We start from the raw sequence: 14,071 nt of genomic DNA, 5'->3' as shown, positions 1-14,071 counted from the left end.
CAAAGAAAGTTGAGCCCCAGGTGAATTGTAGTCTCTTAAGAGGTAACAGAGAATGGCAGAGTGAGATGGGAAGCTTTGAGATTCTGCTGTGTTAGCTTAGCCACAAGCTCACGTGCTGAGCCTGCAGGCACAACACCAACTGTTTCAGCAACTCCAGATGTGTTTGTAACTGTGTTCACAAATCTGTTAGGTCTCTCAAAGCTGGATAATAGATGTCTTCTAACTCAAAATCACTCCTTCCTAAACACCCATTTTTCTACATTGGTTTTCTCCTATTTGTCTTTCTGACCCCCTAACATTAGTTAGATGAGACAGACTAAAACTGCATTCATGATGCAAAACTGAGTGGAAAGCGGCTTCCCTGATTTCTCCCTCAGATTCCACTTCTGTTGCAACAGAGTATTCCCTGAAATTTGATGAGTCCATGACAGAGGATGAGATTGAAGAAAAATCTTTTCGGTCTTTGCTGCCCTCTGAGAGTCATCGCAGAAATAATCTGGAGAAGAAGCGGGGCACTCGTGATGATTCTGATGAGGAGGTGTCCCCAGACAAAACAGCTCTGTCGTCTATCAAGGTAGATGTTTTAAGTTAAATTAAATTAACTGAGCTGACATGGTTAAGCTGATAAGCTTCAAGTGAGCTGTTCTTAGCTGTGTTTGCAGGGTTGAGGGTTCTTTTCCTCCCTGTGGTTCTCTGAGCATCTCAAAACAGAGAGATGTGTGAATCATGCTGTATGTCGCTGTTGTACAAGTGTGATGACTTAACAATCCACCCAGGCCTCTACTTGTGGCTTAGGAGGAGTGACTTTTTGAGGTGGGTTTTAAAAGTGGATTAAGTCCTCCAACTATGCTAACACAGAGCTAGGAAATATAAGAGCATGTTTCATCTCTCTGGTCAAAGTGGGAACCTCCCAAAACTGTCACACTGGGCAAAAATAGCTGGTCTGCACAAAGCTCAGATTAAAACCAGCTTCCCTTCCTGCATCTGTTTTTGTGTATCTGTGTATATACATGCACAGACATGCACTTTGTAATTGGAAAAAAAAGCCATGGCATTTCTGTGGTTTTGTGCCAACTTTATCTTTCCTTCTAGGAGCTAAGCATGCCATTCTCAGGGGGACAAGACAGTTTCTCTAAGTTTACCATGGAGATGGTAAGGCAGTACATGAAGGAGGAGGAAATGCGAGCAGCTCATCAGTCCTCACTCCTCCGTCTCCGGGAGAAGGCTCTCAAAGAGAAGACCAAGGCTGAGCTGGCATGGCTGGAACACCAGAAAAAGTAAGGCAGCTCTGAATAGACATAACTGCTGATTGACCATTTCCTTCTACTTTTCAAGGTTTTGTTTCCACCTTACTGCTCCCTTATTAAGTATTAATGGTTGAACTAATCTTCTGACATCCAGTATTCTGTACAGTTGTTACTGGGACTTGGGAAGAACAGGACCCATTTTATAAATGTGCTTTGATATTTACATTGAATGGGGTTTGATTAAGAATTTCAATGAAACAGTAGAAGAGCAGATGTTTGTTGTCAGTTAGAGGAGGTAATTGCCAACCATTCCTCTACACATCTTAATTCAGGAAGATATAAAACTGTCAAACAGTTTGATCTTTCTTTGCTTGATGTGTATCTGAAGTCATTTTAGTTGACTCAGGCCACATTTTGTGAATCTGGATACGTGTTGTACTTAGTGATTTGTTTCCATCTAAGATATGCTTTGTCCTGAAGTCCACTTGAAGTACTCACTGATACTAGTAAACAGCAGGGGCCAGATGCAATCAGTAATTTTCTCTGCATGACAGTACCATTGTTCAGCAGACATTTTCTTACAATTTCCTGTTATTGTGGATTTGACAAAGGATTGTTAGGTAGTCAGCCAAGTGTCCTTCCTTTTGTGTTTCTCAAATGGTGAGTGTGCTACCTCTGCAGAGCTTCTGCCCATTCTTGTGTGATCTCCTATTACCTGCACTGGCCTTTTTACTGTGCCTGTCTGACCAAACAATGCAAAATATTCCACCACAGAGCATGCTGGGGATTAAGGTATATACCCTTCTGCAGAATAGGAAAAGTAAACTTTTTTTTCCCCTTTAAAAATTAAAAGGCCTGTTGTGCACTTTTTAAATATTACTTCATTATTATTTATTATTATAAAGTAATTGTATTACTTTATTTATACTTCTTTCTTTCAATCTATTTGCAGACATTTTAGAGACAAGGGAGAGGATGATAAGATGCCTCCCATTCGAAAGAGGCAGCGTGGTCTGCTGCTGAGATTACAGCAGGAAAAGGTAACAGATGCCCTCTAGGAAAGTCCTGTTGAAAGCCATTAAAGGTGCCCATTAAAGGTTTCAGACACTGTAAACATAGGAATGGAGAACCAGCAGCATTTCTTACCTATAGGTTTTAATTTGCATTTCAGTCATATTCAGCATGTAGTTCTCAAGGGTCCTTCTCTTTCTGTAATGATAGAGACTCATGGTTGAGACTCTGATTAACTGATCTCCAGTTCTTTCCTTCCTCATGTAACTGCAGTCGTGTCAATCCCATTGCAAGGGCACTGTGGCAGCTTTGAGTGTGTTCTTGAGAGAGAGATCTGTCAGTGTTCTCATGCTGAATCTTTTACACCTAAAAGGCAGAAATTAAACGTCTCCAGGAGGCAAACAAGGCTGCTCGCAAGGAGAGGCAGCTCATCCTTAAACAGCAGGCGGAAATTGAGCGGATCCGTCAGACTACCATGAAGCTGCAGGAAAAACTGAAGTCTGCAGGAGAAAACAAGCTGGTGAGTGTTCAGCACAGAAACTGGAGTCTTCACTCTTCACCATGCAGCTTCAGTGTTTATAGGAATGGAAGGATACTGGGTTGGACCTATCACTTGGAAGTTTTGTCTGCCTGAAGTGATCTCACCCCTTTATCTCAGCAATTTATGCTTAATTTCTGAAGAACATCATTTAAGGAAATACCTTTGGAGAAGTTATAAAATGCTTTAAATGTGCAGTAAATGTGTTTGTTCATTCTCAAGCTGAACTAATGACTTTGGGAATGTGAGTTTTTGATGCTTAGATTCGGGCTTTGATTTTTGTTTGATTATTTGTCAGTCCCAAAGTATTAAATATATATAAGCACTAACCCCAAAACTTCCTGCTGTGTGTTAGGGTAATTATGCTAAGTTTCTTGCTTCTACTTGCCTCCTTACAAAATTTTGAGAGGACATAAGTTTAATAGTAGTACTGTATAAAAGGTTGATTTCCTGTTTGGGTAGCTGAATTCTGGTTTGTTGCTTTGGGGGGCTTTTTGTTTTGGTCACTTTTTTCTGTTTTGGGGTTTGGTTTTTTTGTTGTAGTTGTTGTTCTGGATACAGTTAGGGGAAAACTTAAATTATGGAGAGAAATGGTGTGCTAAAAGCTATGTGTCAAATAAAAATGAGGTTATGAAGTTAAATCTGCAAGTGGACAGAAGCAGTATTTCATGTAATCAAGAGATTACAAGTTAAATTACACTAACACAATTTATAAAGGATTTTGGAATAGTCTTTTAATGGTTCTTTTTTATTTCAACCCTTTCATTGCAGGAGCTGCCCAGTGAGGATGATATCAAGCAGAGCAATGGTTCCAGCCCACTTCCAACTGATGCAGAAACACGCAGCCCTTCCCCAATCTCCATCTCCAGCAGTGAAACTAGCAGCATTATGCAGAAACTTAAAAAAATGCGCAGCAGAATGGATGAAAAGTAACTATATCTTTTTTTATATCTTTTTTTTTCTTTTAAAAAGTACTGCTATTTTAATGGAACAAGTTGTTTTGGCCCAAATCTGCACTAAAAATGGTCATCAGAAATATTGGTGGTGTTAATATCACACTTTGATCTGGATTGCCTGAAAAACAGCTCATTAGAAGCATGAATAAAACTATATTTATCTTTGAACATAATAATTTAAAGTTCTTGCATGATTCAAACATTATTGCAGACCATGTGGTCAAGATTTTAATGAAGATTTGGTGCAATATTCTTTGTACTTGATGGAGTTGGTAAAAGCACATCAGGTTAAGAGATATCGATATTTGTAGGTACAAGGAATATGGACAGGTTGTGGCTTCACAGCATGTCCTGTCAGAGTTTCTCTTGCAATGAGAGACCTGAAGTCAAATGGTCAAAATGGTGTCTGTATTTTGTATCTCCTGTTTAACCTTAAAGAGTGAAAAAATACGGGGAGTGAGACTGTGGATTTACAGTGCAAATTTTTGAGTTGAAATGTAATTTATAACAGCAATTATCTTATGCAAAAACTAGTAACTGAGTTTCAGATCTGGCTAACAGAAAGACACTGAGGTTGTCAGGTATGTGATTTCTATCTAATTATCCAGCTGCTGAATTTTAATTCTGATTGCATTAAAATCAGCTAGGATGAACTCTTTAAATATTTTCTTTATTAACAGAGGTGATGTGTATGTGACTGAGAAAATATGTGGTTTACAGGTTGGAAGAATGTTGAAAATCCAGAGGAAATAACAAAATCTGTGTGTGGTTCCTGTGTCTAAAAACCTAAAATGAATCTCCTGATTTTGCCTATGAAGTTGTTTTAGATAATTGTTTCTGCATCCTTTTGGTGTAGGAATTACTTTGTGTGCATGAAACATCCCAAACACTTTACCTACTTGTGTTTGTTTGTTTGAAGCCCTAAATTCTTATTTGAGACTAATTGATTGAAAGTCTGGCTTCTGCCAGTTGCCACAAGAAATAGTCTTTGCTTAAACAATTCTTTTGAGCTTAGAACCAAGACAGTCACTGCACTTCAGTCCATGTGGGTGATCTTTGGAATGTGTTTTCTCTTAGACTCCAAACCCAGCTGGATAAAACATCCCAAAGCAAGCAGTGCCATGTAAAGACCAGCTGTCCTTGTCACATTTAGCAGCCTTGCTTGCAATCATTTGACAAGCACATTTCCCACCCATGCATGTGTTTGAGTATGATGAAAATAAAACCCAACAGCAGTAAGGGAGGCTTTGGTGGGAGTAGGGAAAACTCATAACCTGTTGTAGTTTCATGGCCTTTGTGTCTAGCTTAAGTTGATTGCTGTTTAATTCTGACTCCTCTGGTGGCATCTGATAAACTGAACAGCCAAAATCAATGATAATTAAAAGCTTCTGAGGTGTCCTATTTCTAATACTAAACTCCTGGGATTCCAAATTGTATGAAAACCACCCCATCATCATAGTGGCAAATTCTCAAAGTATCTTTTGAGACTGGTAAATGACTTAAGATAAGGTCTTGAAAAGCATGTGTGTTGTAGGCCATGCTAACTTCTATGGTTTCAAGAAAGTAATGTTTTTCTTCTGATCTTATATTTCTGTTAAAAGAGGTTCTTTATCTTATTTTTTCCCTACAAACAAATTCAACAAATTTCAAATGGTGGTAAAAAAACAATCTGTAGGTTATGAATTTTGAGATACAGTATTAATACTAAAAGAGATGACAAATATACTTGTACATTCAAGACCTCCTTTGCTATTTTTTATCAGCTAGTGGCTTTGTCAGTATTGTTCTTGAAATCTTATTTTTTCAAAGTACATTCATTTTTAAGCCACATTTAAAATTGCATAAGGACTTATATATTACAAGGGATAGTAGCAGATATCAAATATGTCCTACCTTTAAAGATATTTTAGTCATGATTTGATTATTATTTTATGTAGTTGGAAATATTTCTCACCTGGAGAATACTTTTCAAAAGCTGGATACCAAGATTTGAGATGGACTAATTCCTTTTAGGCAGAACAAGTGCAAATTGTGTGTGATCTATGTGGTCATGTGGTTTTGGTTTTATGGTTTTAAAAGTCTTGGATTGGTGTACATGTTCAAAGGGGGAAGTATTTTGTGTAAGCATAAATGACTCTCTAAAACTTGATTTCCTTCTTGTACAGTTTTTGCACACCTTTGGCAGGTGTTTTGGTAGTGATAGCAGTGCTTATTGATTGAAAAACAGTGCTGTCTTGGCATCTTTTTTTTAATGTCTTCATTTGTAAAGCACATAAAAATAGCAGTAAGATGTTTGGTTTGGGGTTTAATGGTAGCAAGCTGCCGTTTGTGGGGAGTCAGGGTGGGAAATTGGGCTCAAGGGAAGAAGATGGATGATAAGTACAAAGGAACTAGAGGAAGGAATTGGAAAAGCCTTCTATGCTGGAATTGCTGTACTCCACAGCTAGGTGGAAATCCTTTGGCTTCCTTACTTAGGAGGCAGCTTTAATATTTGTCTTGTGCTAAAAGGGGAATGAATGAATAGTTCTGTTTTCATTTTAAATGATGAGTCTGTGTAGCCTGCATGTGAACAGGAGCATGCTCTGTCAAAGAGAATTAAGCACTTTCCCCTGGCTTTCCTTGCATATGCAGCATTAATGATAATCTGTGCAATAACAAATTAAATGCTTATTTTCATTTGCTTTTCCTTAGTGTGCTTCTTAGCTTACATTGTAGTTGATAGAGCTAAATGAAGCATGGTATTTTTCTATAAATTTTATAATTCGTTAGGAATTAGCTTAAAATGGTAACACTAAAGAAATACCATTTTAAGCGGCGCTGTCAATTATGTAGATTTTTTAAAAAAACCATATGATCTTTCTGCAGTTAATACTTCAAATGAAATATATGGGTATTCTGAGATCAAGTCTGTACTTTGTTGCAAAGAATCCCAGTTAGCAGCTATAATATGAATGGCAGGTATATCTGGAACTGTCCATGTTTTAAAAGTAAATTATTTAATCTCTTTTTTCTTTGCTCTTTCACTGGTGCTTACCTTACTGTAGAAATAATTTTACTGAGGTTTCGCCAGGTGAAGAAAGTGTGTTTGAAGTTTCAGACCAGGAAATTGTTGATATTGCAAAACCAGCATGCTCTTTAATACCAATAGCACACTCTTTTGAGAGAATAGCATGAGAAGGGTCAGGCTGAGATGTTAACTGGTGCCTGTGGTAATCTGCATCAAAGTAATAAAACTCCCTAAAATTTAAAGAAAAATACAGCTGTGTGAAAGTAGCTTGTCTTTCATTAACAAAAAACCAAGTGTTACAAGTGTATGTTATAAAACCTTCTGCATAACAATGTATAGTTTTTGTACTGCAGATGTTGGGTATTAACTATACAATGTTAAATGCAATTAATTTTAAAGTTCTTTGCCAGATGCTATCCTTTTCTCATTCTTTCTGCCTTAATTGCTATCTTAGTTGTAAACTCTTCCTCCTTATTTTGTAGACACTGCTCTCCTGTTCACTACTTCTTCTCTGTCTTTACGTCTCACCACTGGGCCTCTCTCAGTGTCTGTTTTCCCAACCTCCACCCCAAATTCCAGCTGTATATCTACAACCAATTGGTCAGGTAACTGTATATTTCTCCAGTGATAGCCTCTTTGATAGAGCATGCTCTGTTCAGTCCTAGAAAGTCCAGAGGTTCTTCAGCAGTGGACACGGTTGCCCCTTGCCTCACTGTTTGCAGATCTTTATCAATGGCCTGGGCAGGGGGATCACTCCACCCTCAGTACCAGGCTGAGCAGTGCAGGGATTTGCTGGAGGGAAGGAGTGCCATCCAGAGGGACCTGGACAAGCTTGAGGAGTGGGCCAGTGTGACCCTCATGAAGGTCCACAATGCCAAGTGCAAGGCCCTGCACCTGGGTCAGGACAGTCCCCACTATCAGTTCAGTCTGGGGAGTGACTGGATTGAGAGCAGTTCTTCAGAGAAGGCCTTGGAGATGCTGCAGTCATGCCCAAAAAATGGGGCATGACTGCAGTGTGCACTTGCAGCCCAGAAAAACAACTCTGTTTTGGGCTGCCTGGAAAAACAGCAGGTCAAGGGAGGTGGTTCTACCCCTCTACTCCACCCTGGTGAGACCCCACCTGCAGTGCAGTGTCCGGCTCTGGGGTCCCCTATTACAATGGTTTTCTGAGTGTCCCAGGATGAGGGAAGAGACAAGACAGTTGACTCCATGCATCAGAAGGCTTGATTTATTATGATATGATATATAAGATATAAAAACTATACTAAAAGAATAAAGAGAAGGATTTCACTACAAAGCTAAGCTAAGAATAGAAAAGAATGTGTAAACTGAAGTCTTCTCAGCTCGAGATGGGCCGAACAGGTGTCTGTGATAGGCTCTTAATTGGAAACAGTCTGACGGGGCCAATCACAGATTTCTCCCCGTTGCATTCCACAGCAGCAGATAAGAATTGTTTACAGTTTGTTCGTGAGGCTTCTCAGCTCTCAGGAGAGGAAAATTCCTAAGTAAAAGATTTTTCATAAACTATGTCGGTGACAGTCCCCAGTGTGAGAAGGACATGAACCTGTAGGAGCAGGTCCAGAGGAATCCACAAAAAAAATGAGAGAGAGGGAACACCTTTCCTGTGAAGAAAGGCTGAGAAAGTTGGGCTTGTTTAGTCTGGAGAAGAGAAGGCTCCAGGGAGGCCTTACTGTGCCTTTTCAGCATATACAGTGAGGTTATAAGAAAAATGGAAAGAGACTTACCAGGGCCTGTAGTGATAGGGCAAGGGGTAATGGTTTTAGGCTGAGAGAAGGTAGATCTAGATTAAATAGATTAAATATAAGGAAGAAGTTCTTTGCTGTGAGGTTGGTGAAGCACTGGCCCAACAACCTGTCCCATCCCTAGAAGTGTTCAGGTCAGCTTGGAGCTTTGAGCAACCTGGTCTAGCAAAAGGAGTCCCTGCCTATGGTAGAGGAGTGAAATTAGATGATCTTTAATGTCCCTTCCAACCCAAACCATTCCAGGATTCTAATTTCTCATTCCTGCTGTGTTCTGGGTGGCAAACAGACAGTTCACTCTGCTCCCACTGTCTGGTTGCTACTTCAGAATAGCTGCTGAAACCTCATAGTTTGGGCTTATAGTCAATATACCTTAAAATGTGCAAATACAGTTTAGAGCAGAGGGTTAATACTAATATTTGAAATGCATGGATAAAATGTGTGATGTTAGCATCAGAGAAGTAGACTTTGAAGTCATGCTGCTGTAATCTGAGTGCTGCTGCTTCCTCATTGCTCCCCCACATTTCCAGCTGCATAGATGCCAGATGTGCTTTTGCAATTTTTTTTTCTGCTTTTGAGGATAAATGTGTATGCTTGGTGTTGCAACTGGAACCCTCTAGACTGCAGTAAATATTAAGGCAATGCATCTGCTATTTTGGGGCTCTGGCCTTTAAAACCCCAGGGTTATGAAAGGGTCTGCATCTTTGGCCATGCTGCTTTGATCCTCCTCTTCTTGTGGGTTTTTTGTTGGAATCCTCTTTCTTTCCCATCACTTCTGTTGACTTATCTTTCTTATTAAGTAGTTCTTCTGTGGTAACTATTTTCATGGCCATTTCATTAATTCTCCTCCTGTTTGTGGTCTTTTGGGTAATTAATTTGACATCTGCTTTTTAGGAGTCCTGCTCTTTTGAATCCATTTATTTCAGCCTTTCTCTGCCTTTTATTCAACTTGATGTGCCTCTCTCAGGACCCAGTAACCTGCAAAACTTCCTGATGAAATCAAACAGTAGGTGAAGAAAGAAGAAAAAGTTTCTTTTTGCATTGAGGTCATTGTAATAATGACCTCTAAAACAAGTTCCACATGCATGATCTGCTGGACTAATTGGAACTAATGTGTGTGAGAGAGAGTGGATAGATCTGATAGTGCTGGTGAAAGACACAACATTATCATGACTGTCCCTGTCATGTTTGTAATGCAATTGCTGTTGGTAGTTTGCTCTGTCAATGATACCAGCCTGTCAGTTTTGCATAAATGTAGATAATGTTTGATGTTTGTCTATAGAAAGTGTTAAAATTATGCACAAAATCATGGAATCTGTCAGCTTGAAGGTGGCAGATGTTCCAGAGATTCTGAGGTGCTTCTATTTTTCACCTCCTCTTGTTTTCACCATCAGAAAAAAGATTGGGAGCGTCTCTAACTGGCTTCTGAAACTTTTCCCTTCATGTCATAACTTGCTCCATTTGTCTGAATCTGTCTTAGAGAAGGACTTATCTGAATCTCAGCCTTTCTGATCAACTGCCAGCTCACTTTTCCAGGGAACAGAACAAACACTGAGTGAGCAAATGAGAAATGTCCCTTAGCAGGCAAGACCTGCACATTAGTCTCTTGGCCGTTCCAGACTGTAAATAAAAGGGTTTTTTGAAACAGGAGAGATTAAAAAGCAAAAATGAGATTATTATCTGCTTTGCAGCTTAAAAACTTTGATGCTAAATGCTTGGGATGGCTTGAAAATTATAAGGACATTTGCAAAAACAAAGTATCACAAGTCTTTGAAGTCTGCCTTCTATAGCACCACTACTTCTGTACCAACAGCAAACTCTCTAGCTGGCAAACTGTGGACTTTCTACAGAGTGATTGTGTAACATCTTAAAGCTTCCAGTGTAGGAGACTGATAGACACTCTTCTGTAGATTTGGCATGCCAGAGGAAGTGTGTGCAATTGATGTTGAACTTGCTTCCAATTTACTGCCTGAAAGGTTAAGTGCTGTGGTTACTTCAGTGCTCAGAAATGAGACAGGAGCTGGCAGAGAGAACAAGTGTGTGCACACAGACCTATTCATACCTACCAAATCCTGTGAGAGTTTTGTCAATTCTAAGGTTTCGTGGATCACTTAAGAGCTCTTTGTCAAAAAAAAAAAATCTAAGAATTTTCAGCATGAGCTTTAATTTTTATTTCTTCTTAAACTACCAGCCAGACACGTTAGTAGATGGGAAGGAACATACTGGCATCGTTATTCTCTTGATGCTGTCAGCTCACAATTAACATTCCGAGTGTACCAGTCCAAGGATTAAAGCTCCAGGAGGACTATTAGTATAGAATCATCTTCTCTTATAATAATGTATTTGGAAAAAAACATGGGCATATGAGGTTACAATTTTTCTGTCACTGGGGTTAGCAAAAAAGGAAAGTTTATTTTTCAAACGGTCACAGCTTTCTAGAAGGTTCCAGTTTAATACCACAGGTACATTTCATGTCCTAAAATTGGGAATGTTTTTCTCTTTAGTTTAGTGCATATGATTTTAATGATTTTGAAGATTTTTTAAATATAAACAGCCTCTTTACAGTGTGATGTAGAGATTACTTCCTGCAGAGAAAAGAGCCCTTGTCTACTTGTGGGGTTTTTGCAGCAGCACATCAGAAGTCTGGGAGATAGCAGTTATTGTGGCTATTATCCTAGAAAACAAACTGAACAACTGCAATTCTGGGAATGATGGCAATGGAGCATCTGGGTGCTGGGAGCTCAGAGTGTGGCTGGCTGGTTTGGCATTGTCCCGTGCTCTGCCTGTCAGGTTCCTGACGAAGCGGGAGCAGAAGCTGATGCAGCGGCGGCAGCACGCGGAGGAACTGCTGGAGTGGAAACGGCGCCTGGATGCCGAGGAGGCGGAAATCCGGAGGATGGAAAAGCAGGCTCTGGCTGCCTGGGACAAAGAGCTGCTCAAAACCAAGATAGCCAAGAAAGAGCTGGGGGATCAGAGAGCTGAGCCCAAAGGTAATGGGGACTGGGGGAAGTGACACATACGATAAGAGTGAAGGATTGCTTAGGTTTGCAGTTGTTTCCTTTTCTGATAGTTTGGTTGCTTTCTGGACACTCTTGGAATCTCAAATTCTGCACTCTGTTGCCTGTTCTACACCATAGTTAAATGTGTATTTCTTCTTTGCTATGTATCCTCCCAAGTGAACAGTGCAGCATAAGCCCATCAGTCACTTATATATACAATTTTTAAACTGTATTTCTGTCTTTCAAAGCAGAAATACTGGAGTATGGCATGATCATAGCAATGTATCTGAACAACTTAGACTACAAGGTGCACCAGCCATTTCGCTTGTTACTGTTCTTACCAGGATTTTCTCAGGGCTCTCTGGAATTCATCAAGGTTACTAAGACATAAACTGTGCTAAAATAAGAAAGAAGAAGCTGAGAAACCAAATTCCAAAACCACGAGAACTCGATAACAGGAGGCAGCAAAGCACCTGGACTGTAACCAATCACATATTTTGAGAAGTGCATGCAAAACACATGAACAAGCAAAGGCACCAATAAGAAATACTTGATCAGCCTGTGCAGTAGAGTGAGAATGTATAAATAAGTGCATAATGTAAACAATAAACAGCTTCTACTTAATCATATTTAGTTAGTTGTCCAGGAGTTCTGAATTTCCCACACATGATCTTTTGCTGGTAGTCTTCTGAACTTACTCTGTTAAAACCATTTTCCCCAGTGGGGAGCAAAGTGTCTCTGCTTGTTAGCTTTAGTACTGTTGGTGAGGATGGCTCCTGTCAGGGGCTGCTTTACCATTGTCTGTGTTTTCAAAAAAATCGAAAGAGTTTTTTTCTCCCCTCCTGTTTGAAATGTGTAGCTGTAGTAAAGTATTCTAGGATGTAATTAGTACAAATTATGCTAATGTGAGGAAAAATTGAATTCCCAGATGTTGGAAGCTACAACTTTACACTTCTGTTTTAAGGGGATCATGCAGAAGCACAGGGAACAGAATTGGAGAGAGAGAAAGTGATTTCAGGGATTGTTCTAAAAACATATCTATTTTTCTTTTTTTCCCCACTTTACTGAAAGTAGGCAGCACATCCTTTGAATGTGCAAAGGGAATTCAGAGTAATGCCCTATTATGTTTGTTACTGAAAGCAGTCGTGTGGATTTTATGCACTGTAAGACATTTTAAAAAAGATATGTGTATGGGTAAGTTCCAATGAACAAAAATTCAGCACAAATGCTGAGTTCTTATCAATAAGTGAGACTTGATTGTATCTACCAGTAAAAATTGGAGCACAGCCCTGCTTCAGAAGGAAAAGTCCTTCTCCCCAGCCTTTATTCAAACACTGAATAGTTCTCCATGGCTGCCTCAGTAATGCCATGACTCCTGCAGAATTTAGTAAACAGGAATATTGAAAACCCAAATTATTATTTTGTTTGTTGCCATTTGGGAGACTCATGATGAAATCATAACATTAAAATGTTTTCTGCAACTACTGTAAAGGAAGCAATCAATTCTAAATTCAAGATCTGGCCTGCAGATTATATGCTCCTCCATGACTTCTTTGGACTAATAGTGACTCTTGCTTCTGTATGGTCAACTGGAAGGACAGGTTTCCCTAATAATCTTTTTGGGGTGTGTTGTCTGGAAAATGTTAGAATATCCTGAAAACCTCTTTATTTTAGATATTCAGCAATCACTAAGAATGTTGGGCAGTTCTTACAGAGGCACAGAATCATTTGGATTGTAAAAAGCCTTGTGAGATGATAGAGGCCTACCTCTTACTGATACCACCTTGTCAACTAGACCAGGGCAATAAGTGCCACATCCAGTTGTTTCTTGAACACAAATTATGCTTTCAATCACACTTCTCTGTTAAACAGGCTTGTTCTTGCTAAATATTTCAGCACCAGTTGTCTAGGTGAGTGAAATAATGCTTATTTGACATGTACTGTTAGCAGTTACTAGTTTATCTGCAGACAGCATAGCAAGTTTGCCTTTCAACCTTTCAACCTTATGCCTTCAGCCTTATATGCCTTCAGCTTCTGCATATAAGATGGATCTGATGTGCCTTGTTTTTTCTTTCATTGAATCTCAGAAACAGCTAGTGAGGAAGAGTCTCCAGTGCCTTCTTGCTCCCATCTGAATAGTGAAAGCTCTGTCCCAGAAGATCTTGGCAGTCTGGCTGCTGAGTCTGTCCCATCAGAGCCCACGGGCCATGGCCAGCCAGAAAGCCCAGATCAGAGTACAATTAATGAAGAAATGGCTTATTCTGAAGATTTCAAGTCCTCTGCATCACCTGGCAAACTGGTGAGTGAGCTGTTCTGCCTTATGTACTCTTACACACTATCAGAGAACTGGCAAGTACTGCCATCCCAGTTGTCTAAGTTGGGATTACACTATTAACTAGATCTGTTTTCTGTGTTTATGATACCATTTCACATTACTGTGAGGAATCATTGTCATAAGACGTGTGCTTTCAAGTCTTGAGGAAATATTGTTTCCGCACAGAGCTGAGATATTTTTTAAATTGAAGGTAGCCTTGCAAAACATTCTGCGTATGT

General features: G+C 39.6%; 1 protein-coding gene across 10 annotated transcripts in view; it reads left to right on the top strand.

Annotated features, from left to right (window-relative positions):
• Positions 1–14,071, top strand: part of CEP350 (centrosomal protein 350) — a 71,053-nt gene that overhangs the window by 36,184 nt on the left and 20,798 nt on the right. For 9 of the 10 annotated variants that reach the window (XM_050977447.1, XM_050977443.1, XM_050977446.1 and 6 more), the window contains exons 23-29: positions 378–574; positions 1,093–1,277; positions 2,200–2,287; positions 2,632–2,778; positions 3,568–3,725; positions 11,310–11,509; positions 13,606–13,817. In XM_050977447.1, coding sequence (XP_050833404.1) covers positions 378–574; positions 1,093–1,277; positions 2,200–2,287; positions 2,632–2,778; positions 3,568–3,725; positions 11,310–11,509; positions 13,606–13,817 — 1,187 coding nt within the window. The remainder of the gene's footprint in view (positions 1–377; positions 575–1,092; positions 1,278–2,199; positions 2,288–2,631; positions 2,779–3,567; positions 3,726–11,309; positions 11,510–13,605; positions 13,818–14,071) is intronic. The other variant, XM_050977445.1, reaches the window with a different exon arrangement.

Source organism: Serinus canaria, chromosome 8 (genome assembly GCF_022539315.1).
Source record: "Serinus canaria isolate serCan28SL12 chromosome 8, serCan2020, whole genome shotgun sequence".
Classification (NCBI taxonomy): Eukaryota; Metazoa; Chordata; class Aves; order Passeriformes; family Fringillidae; genus Serinus; species Serinus canaria.
Note: the sequence above shows the minus strand (reverse complement) of the source record. Positions and strands in the feature narration are given on the sequence as shown.